At 22.8% G+C, this 14,484-nt stretch overlaps 1 protein-coding gene across 1 annotated transcript in view; it reads left to right on the plus strand.

Annotated features, from left to right (window-relative positions):
• Window positions 1-14,269, plus strand: part of LOC129606945 (uncharacterized) — a 28,104-nt gene extending 13,835 nt beyond the window's left edge. Inside the window, exons 6-17 of the mRNA XM_055517593.1 lie at window positions 1,608-1,673; window positions 2,218-2,329; window positions 3,459-3,568; window positions 4,777-4,998; window positions 6,200-6,389; window positions 6,818-6,969; window positions 7,198-7,281; window positions 10,143-10,293; window positions 12,390-12,479; window positions 12,723-13,156; window positions 13,766-13,933; window positions 14,093-14,269. Of these exons, the coding sequence (XP_055373568.1) occupies window positions 1,608-1,673; window positions 2,218-2,329; window positions 3,459-3,568; window positions 4,777-4,998; window positions 6,200-6,389; window positions 6,818-6,969; window positions 7,198-7,281; window positions 10,143-10,293; window positions 12,390-12,479; window positions 12,723-13,156; window positions 13,766-13,933; window positions 14,093-14,269 (1,956 nt within the window). The remainder of the gene's footprint in view (window positions 1-1,607; window positions 1,674-2,217; window positions 2,330-3,458; window positions 3,569-4,776; window positions 4,999-6,199; window positions 6,390-6,817; window positions 6,970-7,197; window positions 7,282-10,142; window positions 10,294-12,389; window positions 12,480-12,722; window positions 13,157-13,765; window positions 13,934-14,092) is intronic.
• Window positions 14,270-14,484: the final 215 nt, after the last annotated feature.

Below are 14,484 nucleotides of genomic sequence, written 5' to 3' on the forward strand. Positions count from 1 at the left end.
TCTGCTCATGATGATGACTCCGTCTACTTATAGATGTATGCTCATATGCTGGACCAGTTAATATTACTTGATCTGTATGATATGCTGGTACTGTTACTGTTGCAACATGATGATGTGTATGATGTGTATGTGGTATATATTGTTGTTGATGATGTGGTGCTGGTGTTGCTTTATATGTTGTTACCTTTTGTATATGTTGATGATGTTGTTGTTGTTCATGTGAATGTTCCGGATTATATGGTACATATTTTAATACTTTAACAATTCTTTGTGGAACTTTTACAATTCTTTGTGGTACAAGTTTAATAACACGTTGTGTTGCTGTTGCTGGCATATATTTAATAACTTGTGTTGATTGATGTGATGCAGCTGGAATATATTTTACAAGTCGTTGTCTATGATGTGGTATATATTTTACTATAGATTCTTGTACTGATGTTGAAGTTGTTGGTATTGGTGTTACTGGTGTTGGTGGTTGTGGTGGTGGTGATGTTGCTTGAACATATTTGTATACAGGTTGTGGAATATATTTAACACGAATATATTGTACAATATGTTGTGGCTCAACATCTTCTTGTGATTCATCATCAACATCATCTTCTTCAGGATCTTCAGTTACTAATGGTGATTGATTTGTAGGTTCATCATTTGATCCATGTGCTGTTAAAGGTCCATGTCCAGATGGTATTGCTTGTGTATGTAATCCATAATGTTCATCAGAATTTAGATATTCAGTTGATGCATTAACATAAATAATTAAAATGGCAAATACAATCTGAAATTATAATTATAGTTAAGAAGTTATAATAATATGGTTAAGAATTAATATGATAATTCAGATTATTAATAATAGTTAAGAAATGATTTGTGAATTTAAATTAAATGCTTACAAATTTAAACATTATTAAAATATAATTAAAATTATTATTAGATGATAATGATTGAAAGTACAAAATTGTTATGATAAATTTATGATGGCAACTCCAAGTATTTATACTTAATTAATTTTTAAAGTAAATATTTTTCTCCTCAATATGACGATTCTCGTTGATATTTTGTCTATTAAAATTCAATATTTGAATTCAGATTCAGATCATTCAAAGAAGAATTCAAGTCAAAATCTTTTAATATGATACAATTTTATTTTTTTTTTGTTTTAAATCAATCACCAAATATAGAAAATTTTTTGTATGCCATTTGAGAAACTCTTCATAGAAGTGGTCTATTTTTCAAAAGAGATTTACAATAAATTCAAATAATATTTTTGTTTTTTAAATTGTTTTTGTATAATGAATAATTTTCAATAACTTTGGTAATTGAATGCATCATATTAAATTTAAGCATGCACATAATGGTAATAAGGCCAATGGCAATATGATTTTTTTCAGGTCAAAATGAAAATGTTATTATTGAACCGCCTACAAATATGCAATAACATGTTTTTATTTAATGTCAAGATTAAGTTTAATAAAAATATTTCAATTAATTAATTGAAAGTAAATTTAAAAGTTAGATTTTTTAAAATTAAATTAATTTGTTAAATATGATTAGTTGACAAATTCACACTTCCAACCTTTTTTTAACTTTTTGTTATTATTTTTTTTTAGGCTCAAAGGGTTTTCGCTGGCATGTTAAATGAAACTTTAACAGTGTTAACTGTACGTTACACACAGGTAATTAATATTATTTACAATTTATAAGATCGTAAGATTTTTAAGTTAATTTTACGAAGAAAGTTAAGGTTCAATTCGAACCGTATTTCGAAAAATTGTGCTCACTGATGATGATTATTTCTGGTTGAATGAATTTGTTAATAAACAAAATTTTTGCAATTGATGCAATTAGCAACCAATTACATTATAAAGGTTGCCATTCCACCCTGAAAAGGGTTTAGCGTTATTTTATGGGAAAGTGGTACCGGCTCGTATTTCTTCAAAGTTTTTCTATACAGATCACAATTTTATCGTTAGTGGAGGCCAGTATTAAGTAATTGTTTCAAACTTTTGTCAGCCTCAAATACAAAATCTCGTTTAATTTGACATGTTGTTTTAACAAGATGGCAATGCTTATACTTTCAACAAGATGGCAATGCTTACACTTATTCAATATTGTATGTTTTATGTTTAAATTTTTTACCTTTTTTTATATTTTTTTTCATTATACAGAACGAAGAGTACAAATATAATTTTAATGATAATTTTTTTTTTTATTTTTCAGACAATACCAAGTTTTGCTAGATCACAACTTTTACTATGTGACGTAACGAATATTCTATTTTGTGTATCCGAGTTATTGGCTAGTATTTCCGAGAATGGTGAAGCTTACATAGGTATATAAAATAATAATTTTTATATTTTACGACAAGAATTTTCTATTTTTGTCGTAAGTATAAGGTTGTATAAATATGTACAATCACTTCCCTTTTATAATTTTCTTTTCAATATTTTATGCATTTTAATAAATATTTTCCCAAAAAAAAATGTTTACACATAACATTTATGTTGAATGTTGAATATAATTTTATAGAGCTATAAAATATTTACAAATTTTATTATTTGAAAAGAAAATATGCATAATTTTATGACATTTATTGTAATGGTAAATTTTAAGTCCTTGTTCCTTTCTCCAAATGACAATATACAATATTTTTCCTAATCTTAATATTTTCGTGTATGGAAGAAAGGAAAAAATTTTATTCACTTAAAAAAAAAATTTGTCTACCCGTTTATTTTTCAATTTCCTTTTTTAAATTTAATATTCTTGTACAAGGTGTTGGCGGGTTTCTGCAATATAATACAAATGAAAAAAAGTATTACATTTGTCGCAATATTGTAAGATATTCAAATTTTACTTCCTTTCTAAATGAACACAAAAATATTGAGATAAAATATGAATAAAACAGTATTTTAAAATTATTGTATAATATGCACATTGAATAATTCCAAGAATGTGAACTGAAGCCTTATAATCATAATAATTTTAAGTATATGATATTTACTCAATAATTTTAAATACTAATCCTTTACATTATTAAAAGTAGATTATTCTTTATTATACTTAAACTGAATGATATTCTTAATTGTAAATTTTGATTTTTTTCTTGTTAGAGAATCCTTTTTTTTTATTACTTGGTTTGATTTTGTGCAATTGCATTTTTCTAGTATAAATATTTAAGAAACGGTTTGTTATTTTTGTTGAAAAATACCAGACTTGGAAGGAAATAGAAATATAAGCATGTATGAAATTGCAAAAACACTACTGAACATTCTTTTATTTTTTGTATATCGTGTTTAAGATGTTATTTTAAGAGAAACAAATATTTTCTTTTGTTGGTACAGTTCAACAATCTTGTATCCATACCCAAAAAAATATGTAGAATTATAGATGAAAGAAGTAACCTCATTTTTTTTTGTATACTAAAAGCACAAGTATTCATAAATATTTTTTTTTTATTTTAGGACTTCAACTGGCAAACCAAAGTAAAATAATAAGAGATATACATGCTAAATGCCAGGAGCTTTTTGCTTGCTTACTACTAAGGGGAGCACCACTTGGAGTACTTTTTAAAGTATACATATATACACGCTTATATATTATATACATGCATACATATTCGAAATTTTAACTTTTATTTGTTTATTTTAAATCTTTTACTTTGTTCAAAAATGTTATTGTAAAACACGTAGAAAAATGTGAAATTTTTCCTCATCATTTTTATAAGGAAGAAAATATACTTTTTTTTTGTTATTTTTAATGTTACTCTTATGTAATTTCGTATATTCTGTAAATATTTTGTAATTTTTGTAGTTGTATATCTTTAATTTTAGAAGTCGTGTAAATCTCTTGCTTTTCAATATTTATTCATTATATTGTAAATTATGATATACATTATTATATTTATATTTTTAATTCTTAAGATTAGGAAAATAAGAATAAAAGATGCAGAGAGTTTTAGAAGTTAAATTTTTCAAAACGAAATATTGAAAGAATGTAAATACTAAACTCTGTTACATTAAAACACTATGCGTTCGATATTAGTTAATTAAATATAATTTAAAATAATTTTTTAGGCTAAGTTAACAAAATCGAAAAACAAACCAATTTTTTTTATATAATTGGTTATTTAATATTTTTTTTATATTCTTAATTAAATTAGTTTGGATTTATTTCTTTTATAATATTAAGATTCTTTCGATTATTACTTCTCTATCTTTGCACCTTTTCATTGCAAGAGAAGGGTTTCTTCAAAATATCCTTTTTAATAAGTTTTTTTTTTATTTTATAAGTTTGGTATAAGTTGTTACTTTTTTATCTTAGAAGTTTGATATAGGAAGTCAGTTTAGGTAGCCTTTCATTTATATGGCTATTATAGGATTTGAATAATTTCAGCAACCTTTTTTAAGATCTATAATAATAATTGTATAAATTTCTTCCTTTCATTCATTTGTATGTATATTCAAAAGAATTAATAATATATATAAAACTAAGGTGAAATTATTTTATAGCAAATTTTATTCTAACATTAGTTATATTCTGAAAAATTTTCCGTTTTTATACAAAATTTTCTTCAAAAAAAAATTTTTTTTCTCTGCATCTTTGTTTATGACCTAGGATTTTTTTTTTTTATTATCTTGAGAAAAATATCTAGACAAAATTAGTATAAACAAGATTATTTGAAATTTTACATAACATCTTTTCACATATATATGTATGTGCACTTATATTTTTTTTTATAATATATAAGTAAATAAATATAAAATAAATTAATATTTTTAGCTTTTCCGTAAAGGAACACGTAGTATGGATTTATTTTCATCACGTCAAGGTTTACCAAGTGGTTGGATTGTATTTACATTACCAAGATTATTTCCAGTACATCAAGCAGCAGCAGGTCAATGGGTTTCAAGATCTTTAGATTTACCAACAAGTACATGTATTGCACTTGAATTAAAAGTTCTTTTAGCAGCACCACAACCAAATTGGTCACATTTATTAAAAGTAAGTATAATATACGTACATGTCATACTATTATTATATAAGAATATCATCATCTTTTTTTAATATTTCATTTATGAGTATGTATGAATTAATGTTTATGTATGTAATATAATATAAATATTTGTATATGAGAAGAAATTATGTGATCTTATAGATATTATGTGATCAGATGCGTTAAAAAATTTTGTGTCCTTGGGTCTTAAACAACCCTTTAAGCATTTTACTCTCTCTCTCCAATTATTTAGAAATAGTTCGACTCTAAGGTAGGAAATAATGTTTAAAGATATTCGCAACTTCTCTTAACATTACTCCTAGACTATTATAGTCGCATAATTACCTGACACCACACAATGAAAAGTAGATTTTTCTAAAAATGACTAATACACACGCTTACAACTATAGATAAGCTGCATAAAATATCTTTTATCTATATGTTCCAAATGTGCAGCCAAGTAAAATAAGTTAAAAAAAATGCATTTAAAAAATAAAGTTTGACCTAAAAATGTTCACGGTTTTTTTTTTATAAACTTCAGGTAAAAGTTTTTACATATTAAGCAATGCAGTAAATTGTTTAATATTAAAGAGACCACCTTTATTTAATTTTTAGAGATAATTTTATTTGCTTTAGAATTTTTAGTTATTTTAAAGTAATTTATTAAAGTGAATTGGTTGTTGTGTGAAAAAACTGGTTTGAAATTCTATAATAAAGGATTTTTCACCATTTAGGTGAAATTTTAAACTTATATGGGATCTTATAGCTAAGATTTTATTCTAAGGTCATAAAATAAATTTTTATTTAGTTTATGCAAGTTTATTTTTTGTTGTATTTTAGGTTTTATTTCAAATATTTTTTATTTAATATTAGGTTTCACATTCAGTTTTGATTTCATTCATTTAATATTCCTTTCAGAATGCTTTTAATTTGGAAATTTAAAATAAATTTTATAATTATAATTTGTTCAAAACCCCGGATACACTTGTTAAATCACCGCCATTCACGTATTACTATTTTCTTTCTTTTTCCATATTTTTATAATAATAAAAAAAATATATACGGTTTCCAAATTATTACAGTCCGAATTTCACATTTTCTTTCTCATCATATAAAACATAAAATTTAAAATATATGAAAGTAAAATGCTTCGTCACTGTAGAAACTACTGGTTTTTCTCTTTCTCCTTTTACACTAATAAAAATTCAGGTACTTTTGATGAGAGATGCCACAATTACAACAATTGTAATTCATCATTTAATGAAAAATTTACCAACATCAGATAATTTTCATTCAGCATTGGAGCAAGGATTCTTTAATCAAAATTTGGATAGAAAATGTGAAGCATTTTTATGTGCTGGTGAATGTTTTTCAAGTTATGATAGTAATAAAGAAAAAGGTATGTAGGTAAATATGTAAGTACATAGATTATTTTTGAATATTAAAATATGGTAGGTTATACAAATTTTATTCTAAATTTTAAAATAAATGAGTACATGAAATTGTTTTGAAAAAAAATATGCTCTTCAGAAGCTTAATTGGCATGGTAGTGCCGTACTTTTAATTTAATTTTTAAATTAAAACACAATAAGAAAATTAAGTTAATCTGGTATCACCAAAAATTTAATTTATTCTATTAAAAATCAATATTATTTTTTCTAAATGTTAGAGAATTTTTCAAAGAGTATATAATATGTTATATAAATAAAAAGATTACAGGGTTACAGTTTGGGTTTTTTTTTTCAATTTTAAATCGAAAATAATTCAAAGCTTTTTTTTATTTTTTTTAATTCATATATACAAATTCTATTTATCTGTATATTGTAGATCCAATTGGGGAAGCCAATTATCAGGTGGTATTATCATTGGTTTATATTATTATTGGAACTGGGAAAACATCAGATATAAGTGCATCTGTAATAGCAGCATTAGAAAAAGGTTCAATGAATAATTGGTCAGATTGTTTGGATAAGAGACAGGTGAAATTTAAATTGATTGTGGTATTTATATATAGTATGTGTATGCTTTTATTATTTATTTTCATTCTAAATTCTAAAAATAAAAAAAACAGAAGTTTTGATATTTCAATTAAAATTTCTAAAAAAGTATTATTTTTTTTATATTTGTATGTTATAAAACTTTTTGATTGAAAACTACAATTATTGAAAATTTTTGTGCAGATAATTAATAAAGTTTTTGTTTTTTAGGTTTGGGATCAAAAACGTCCACCATGGCTAGAAGCAATATTACATTTTGTTTATCCAATATTAGATTGTGTGGTACAAATGTTGGTAAGCTACATTAAATGATCAAATCCTGTATATGGGTTTTCTTTTTATGTGAATGTAATTAAAAGAATTCATTTTCAAAATATTGATTATTAGTCAAGTTAAAGTCAAAATATTTTTTCATTTCCTTTCGAAAACGTAATTCTTTCATCTCTTAACACTAATATTTTACAATTTTTTATATTTTAAAAATGGAACGTTTTAATTTTGGAACAAGAAGAAAAATAAACCCATAAGTTTCGAATATATTTTGCATTTCAAATAGAATTTTCCCATATTTTGGTGATTTTTTTATTTTAATTTCATTCCACACAGAAATTTTCTTATATTTTAGTGATTTGATATTATATAAATTGCATTATTTGCAGTTATCTTGATATTTTGATTATTTTTCCATATTAATTGCGTTCAAATGAGCATAACGAGTGCAAATTTAATGCATTTTGTTGGTGAGCGCGGTTCGAACTTATGTCACATAGCTTATAATTTACTCACAATAAAATTAAAAATTCTTTTTCTTTTCAAACTAGTTACCAACTTTTATTAATTTAATTTATAAATATTTTTTTTAAATCTTTTAAAATAATTAATTGAAAAAATATTCAAAAAATAAATTGTTAAGAATAACAAAACTTTAAATATCAAAATTAGTAAAGTAAAGATGAGTAATAGTTACTTGTTTTGTTTAACGATGCAAACAAGAAGAGAAAAAAGAATCCAATTTAAATTTTTTTTTTGGCTTGTTTCAGTATAAGAAACGAATCTTTAAATATTCTGAATGAAATTTAACTTTCTATGAAAAAAAAATATTTTGCTTATTTTTTCTGTCATTTTTTCACTTAGTTTTACAAACAGAATATTAATGAGTTATAAAACAAAAAAAAAAAACAGAGAAATAAACAAGACAAAGAAAAGGAAAATACTTAAAATATCCTCATCAAGGTTGTTAAAACTATGAAAGACGAATATTTTTTCAAAAAATTATTTTTTAGAGCCTGTTAACATTTCAGAAAAATTTTAATAAATACAAAAAAGAAAAAGCATTTGACCATACTGCGTAACATTCCCATTGTGTTGATAATTTTTAATGTTTTTGAATTTTTTTGCAAAATATTTGGTAACAATCTCGAAAATTAATTAAATTGTTGCTATTAAATTGCTGTTGCTGTTGTACCGACATGAAAAATTGATCAATCGGGTCTTGTAGTCTCCCCTTTAAGAAACGGCAAAACATTTCTCCCTAGAGACCATAACGGAGAGCAATCTTCTATTATCATGTCGTCTGCCTTTGAATATTGAAAATAATTTTTCTATGTCTTTACTCTATAATTACAAAAAATTGTTTGTTAATATCGAGAAAACAAGAAACTAAGATATTAAACGAAAGATCAGCTCCTACCATTACATCTTTATTCAATAGAACCAAAATAAAATAAAATAAAAAATAATAAAAAAATCGTCTTCTGTCCATTTTCCTGTTACGTGATACGAATAAAATTTATTAATAAATAATACGATCTATGATTATAATAATTTTCTGCTTTTATATATATATATATATATATATATATATATATATATATATATGTGTGTGTGTTCAAAAATATACGATATAGGCTAATATGTTCTTAATATAACGGTTTGAATTTCGACTTTTTTATAATTTCCTATACATAAAATATTTAAAAGAATTCAAATAGAATAATAAAATTCGAATCATATACAATGTGTATTTACAGTTTTAAAAGAAAATATTTTCTATATAATATTATTTATTGAAAAATTAATATAATTAAGTAGAAAATGAATCGATTTTTGAAAATATTACAGTTATTTGAATATTATTTTTAATTTGAACATAATATTTTTAAATAAAAATTGTTATAATTTATTAACTGTTTTACATTTTTATGTAAAATATTATTTCAGATCACAAACAATGTGATCTGTGAGACTGAATTAAAACATTTTTATTTTAAATGTGAAATAATAGTCAATAAATAAAAAATATAACAGTATAACCGTGTATAACAGTATAAGAGTAGCCTCAAATTTTTTTTAAAGTTAAAATTCTGAAAATTTTTTAAATGTTTTGATTTAATAATTATATAATATCGAAAATAATATTGTTGTTATACAAAATTGTATTTACTATACTAGTAAATTAGTTACAGAGAAATTACTCAATTCCCTTATAACATTAATGTATCTGCTTTTTGTATTAAGATTCTAAAGCAGATGTTTTCTTCATAATATAACAAAAAATAAATGTTTCAAAGTAAGAATTTATTATATAATACCTATAAATATGTATAACAGTGCCAATAAATCTATCCTTAACAAAAAAAAAAAAAAATAAAAGAAAATAGGAAATTTTACTCAAATTATACAAAGTTATACTATATTTTTATTAAGATAAATATTGCAAAATTTTCAATTTTTGTCTGTCCCCAAAAGTTAAGAATTTTTTTTTTTAAACAAATGTAATGTTAGCCACCATTTAGCTTTTTCCCGCAATAAATTGGCGTATATAAGTATTAGTCTCAACAGCTCACTCCTTTATATATAACATTTTTACTTTTCCTATGCTTGGAAGTGTTATACAATCGGAGTGTTATACATTTACAGAGTTATATAATCCTATATACACTAAGGAGCATCTGAGAATTATTAGGCTAGAAAATAAATTCTACATTCTTAAGTTTGAAATATAAATTTATTGTCAAAATGCTACTAATTTGATAATATAACAATTTTTTGTTGTACATGCATAGAAAATATTATACGGTTATTGTTATAACGGTTAAAAATCACAAACTATTTTTTATTTACCATTTTTTACTTTTTTTTTATTTTTTTTTCAGGTAAATGCTGTACAAACTGGTGCTACTATGTATCAAGCAATGAGCTTAGCAATAACATGTTTATCGGAAATGTGGGATTGTATACCAGATGGTTTATATAAAATATGTATGTTGTTGTCAGAAATAGTACCTGTTGCAACAAAATGTTTAGGTGAATATTACCATATATACAATATTTTTTTTTATTTACTTTACTTCTATATTTTAGCTATAAAAATTTATGACTTACAACATTTTTATTTTTTTTTTTGTGTTACTGGTATGGTGTATATATAGAAATATTTTATGAGGAAGAAGAAATTTAATTTATGAATTATTAAACAAGTAATAATAAAAATTGTGATAATGCATATACAATGTACCTATTATTATTTATGTTCATAATATACTATAGAGATATAAGTACATAATTATGTACATATATAAGTTTATTCATATAGAAATTTATGTTTTATAAAATGAATTAAGTGTATATATATGTATGTAGGTGAAGAGAAATTCATGTGGAGTAAAATGTGTATATAAATAAAAATTATTATTATTTAAGGATTTATAGTAAATCATAAAAGGATATTGTATAGTAGTTTATTACATAATATTTTCTTTCTTAATATAATTATTAAGAATTTTAAGAGTAAAAGAGATTATAATAGAATAAATTTATATTTATACTTTTTCTACATATATGACTAACTTTTTAAAATACTTTTATTATTAAATTAACAATGGGTTATTAAACATTCAATTCAATTAAAATTACTTTAGTTAAGAGTTAATAGTTTAGTTATACAAAAAGAGTTTAGAAATAGATAGGAAATAATATAAAGGAAAATTTAATATAAAATAAGTAATAAAAAAATATGAGCAAAATATTATTTTAAAAATTATAATTGAATTATAATTGTTCATATTTTTATTAAAAATTAAGAGAAAATTTCCAGTTGCATTAACTATTTTTTTAAAATGAAATAAAAATAAATTTTACTGAGAAATCGTAGAAAGTATAAAATGAGAGAAAAACCAATTAGGTATGCTTAATTTTAAGGCTGTACTTTTACATTTTTAATAATTATATAAAGTTCAGTCATGCATTGATAATAATATAACAAAATGCTATAATAAATCAAAGTTCTAGAATATTAAATGTGTTCCAAGCATTGATTAATTCATCACATCCGCAGATTAAATTAAAAAAAAAAAGTTATACTTGTAATCGTTTTAGCCAAACTTGAGATACGGAATTGTAAGAGTAAAACGATTGACTTATTATACAGGCTAATAAATCGGCAAACCAATAAAATGATAGACCGATCAAAGTATCAACAGTTCTAACACAGAAAAATCCATTTGTGTTTAGTTAAAATTATATGAAATGTCATACACTTAAAATTCTTACCTTATTGTTGAAATACAATTGCTTATATATTAAAAGCATTAAAAAATATAATTTAAATAATTTTCAAAAATTAAAATTTGAATTGCTATATTAAGTTGAATTAAAGTTTATTATTGTTTTAATAATAAAAAATTAATTTTCGATTAAAATTATAATAGAAAAATAAAAATTAAAATAGAAATTAAAATATTTTACTCTCCCAATAGAACAAAAACTTTTCACGTATTTTTTTTTAGATAATTTTCTCTTTATATAACATTGAAATAAAATATAATGAAAGAAGCATTTAACAAATTGTCTTTTAATTGAGATTTGTGAATGAAAATGAAATAAAATCTCTACAAGAAGAAGGAAAAAAAAATAAAATAAAAGAAAATAGGAAAAAAAGAACAAAGTTTTCCAGCACGTGTCTATATATTTAAGTTCTATTATCATTATCCTTATACAAAAACGTGAATTCATTTTTATTTTTCATATTGTAGGGTTAATGTAGGGCATACAAAATTTATTTATTCGTTTTGAATTTTCAAATGAATATCTTAATATGTATGTATGTTTATTTATCTTGTAGTTGATTTTGTAGTTAATATTTTAGGAAATATTGAATTAAATGTAATAAGGAAGTTTTATTCAATCTCTATGATAAATCAATAGGCGAATTTTTTATTTTTACTCTTGAATTTTCATGCTCCCCTTGAATACTTAGTTACTTAGATAATTAATACCCTATTTGCAAAATTTTTACAATTCCGTCATTTAATTTTATATTACCCTATTGTTTTAATTATTAAAATATTTTTAAGTAATTTAATTTTTTAATAATATTTAAAAATTTTCTTATCTTATTGTAGGTGATTCTGTTCTTATTCAAATTTTGTTTGCTGCTCTTTATACAAAACTTCTGGAAATGGCATTAAATGAGGAGAAAAATTCGAATGAAGGTATGAATATTTATATGAATGTATTTTTAAATATAAATAAATATATTTGAATATGGATATAGAATTACAATTTACAAGGAAAACGTAGACGGAAAATCTTTAATAGTCTCATAATTATTAAGATTTTCTTGTAATCTTCTCACATCTTAATTTGAATTTTCATTTTAAATAATTTTTAATTCTTATTATACTTTTTCTCTTTATTATGTTTTTCTTACTTTTCCAATTGAAATGAAAAAAAAGTCTCAGAAAGTCATAATATTGAATCACAAAATCCATCAAAAGCATCAATATGTCATTCATTATGTGAAGCAATATGTTCTTTAGATGAAGATAATAAGCATACAGAACAATTAAAATTATTTTTAAAACAAATAAAAGAAAGTAAAAATGTTAAATTTACTGTATTGAATAGAGCAAATTATAATATTGGTGGTGGTGGCGGTGCTGGTGGTGGTGAAGAACAAACTGGTCTAAGTGGTGTTAGTACAGTTAAAATTGAAGATTTAAATGGTATAGATGATGATGATGAAGATGATAATCGTAATGATAATAATATACATGATTCATTAAGTAGTTCTTGTGTTGATGAATTTGATGTTGAAAGTACTGATTATATAGCAGAATTACTTGTTAGTGATATAATAACATTGAATACTGGAAAACAATGCTTAAAGGTAAATAAATTTTAATATTTATAAATTATAATTTAAGATATAGAAGAAACCATTTTTTATTACACGAATTTACAGATACGAAAATTGTTGCGAAATATTGCTTTTCAAAATTAATGAAATGTTAATTTAAGGTAAATTATTTTTAATTTCCGTTCTCCTTCTAAATGCTCCAGACCGATCTCATTACTTTTAAAATTAATTATATTTAAATCTTAAGATAGGACTTTGTTATTTTTTTAAACAATCCTTATGAAACCATTTTATAATATTTAATATTTATATTATGGGATCAGCATAATTAGAAGGCGACCGACCTTGTTCCCAATTGTATATTTTATGAGTTCTTAATAAGTGCCACGTGTGTATTTATAAATGTACACTAAATCCTTAATTTACATAATTTTGTTTTTGTAAAATATTATACCCTAAAAAAGGAACTAAAAAACTCTTGTTAATTTTTCTCAAAAATTGAAATAATAATTTACCTTGGTTAGACATTCATTAAAAATTGAAAAAGGACATTTTTTTTTTCTTTCATTTAATTTTTAACAAAATTTTACTTATTTTTTTCTTTCTATCGTTTTAAATGCCGTTCTTTTATATAAAAAGATGTGCTTTAATTATTTAAAAAGTAATAAAGAATGGATTTTACAACAACTTGGTGTTAGTTCTTTAGAAACGAATGAATTTCAACCATTACCAGGACAAAAAATTCAAGAAGATGAACAGCCATTATTAAAAACAATGTTTTATATTGGATTAACGCCTTTTGATCAGGTGAGTATTTAAAATAATAAATTTTAAAAAGGATTTTTATTTTTTTATTTAATTTTTTTATTCTTTCTTTTATATACCTCCTTTTATTTTATATATATACAATGTACATTCATTAAAATATTATTTTATTCATGTTTTTTATTTTTATTGTATTTGTAGCTTTTAACTGGTGGATTAAAAATTGATTATGCACTTTGGCTTTCAATGCCAATGTCCTTGACACCAGAACGTGCTTGGATTCAAATATCACATCGTAGTGAATTTCAAGAAAATACAAAATTACCATTACATGATGCTGCAATGGTAGCTGGTATTACTTCAAATTTAAAATGTTAAATAAAAAAAGAAAGTGATTTTTGTTATTACTTTCCATAAAAATGGAAACTAAATATTGAAAGAAATAGAAAAAATTGTATTTTTAAAAGAATAATTATGCTAAAAATGAAAAGAAAAAGAAAAGGAGGTTTTAAAAATTTTGTAGTTGTAAAGTTTTTAAGTGTTTCTTGCTTTTTCTTTTGAAAAATTTAAAAAGAAAATAAATTAAATTGTAC

Source organism: Condylostylus longicornis, unplaced genomic scaffold, assembly GCF_029603195.1.
Source record: "Condylostylus longicornis isolate FDR11 unplaced genomic scaffold, ASM2960319v2 ptg000022l, whole genome shotgun sequence".
NCBI lineage: Eukaryota > Metazoa > Arthropoda > Insecta > Diptera > Dolichopodidae > Condylostylus > Condylostylus longicornis.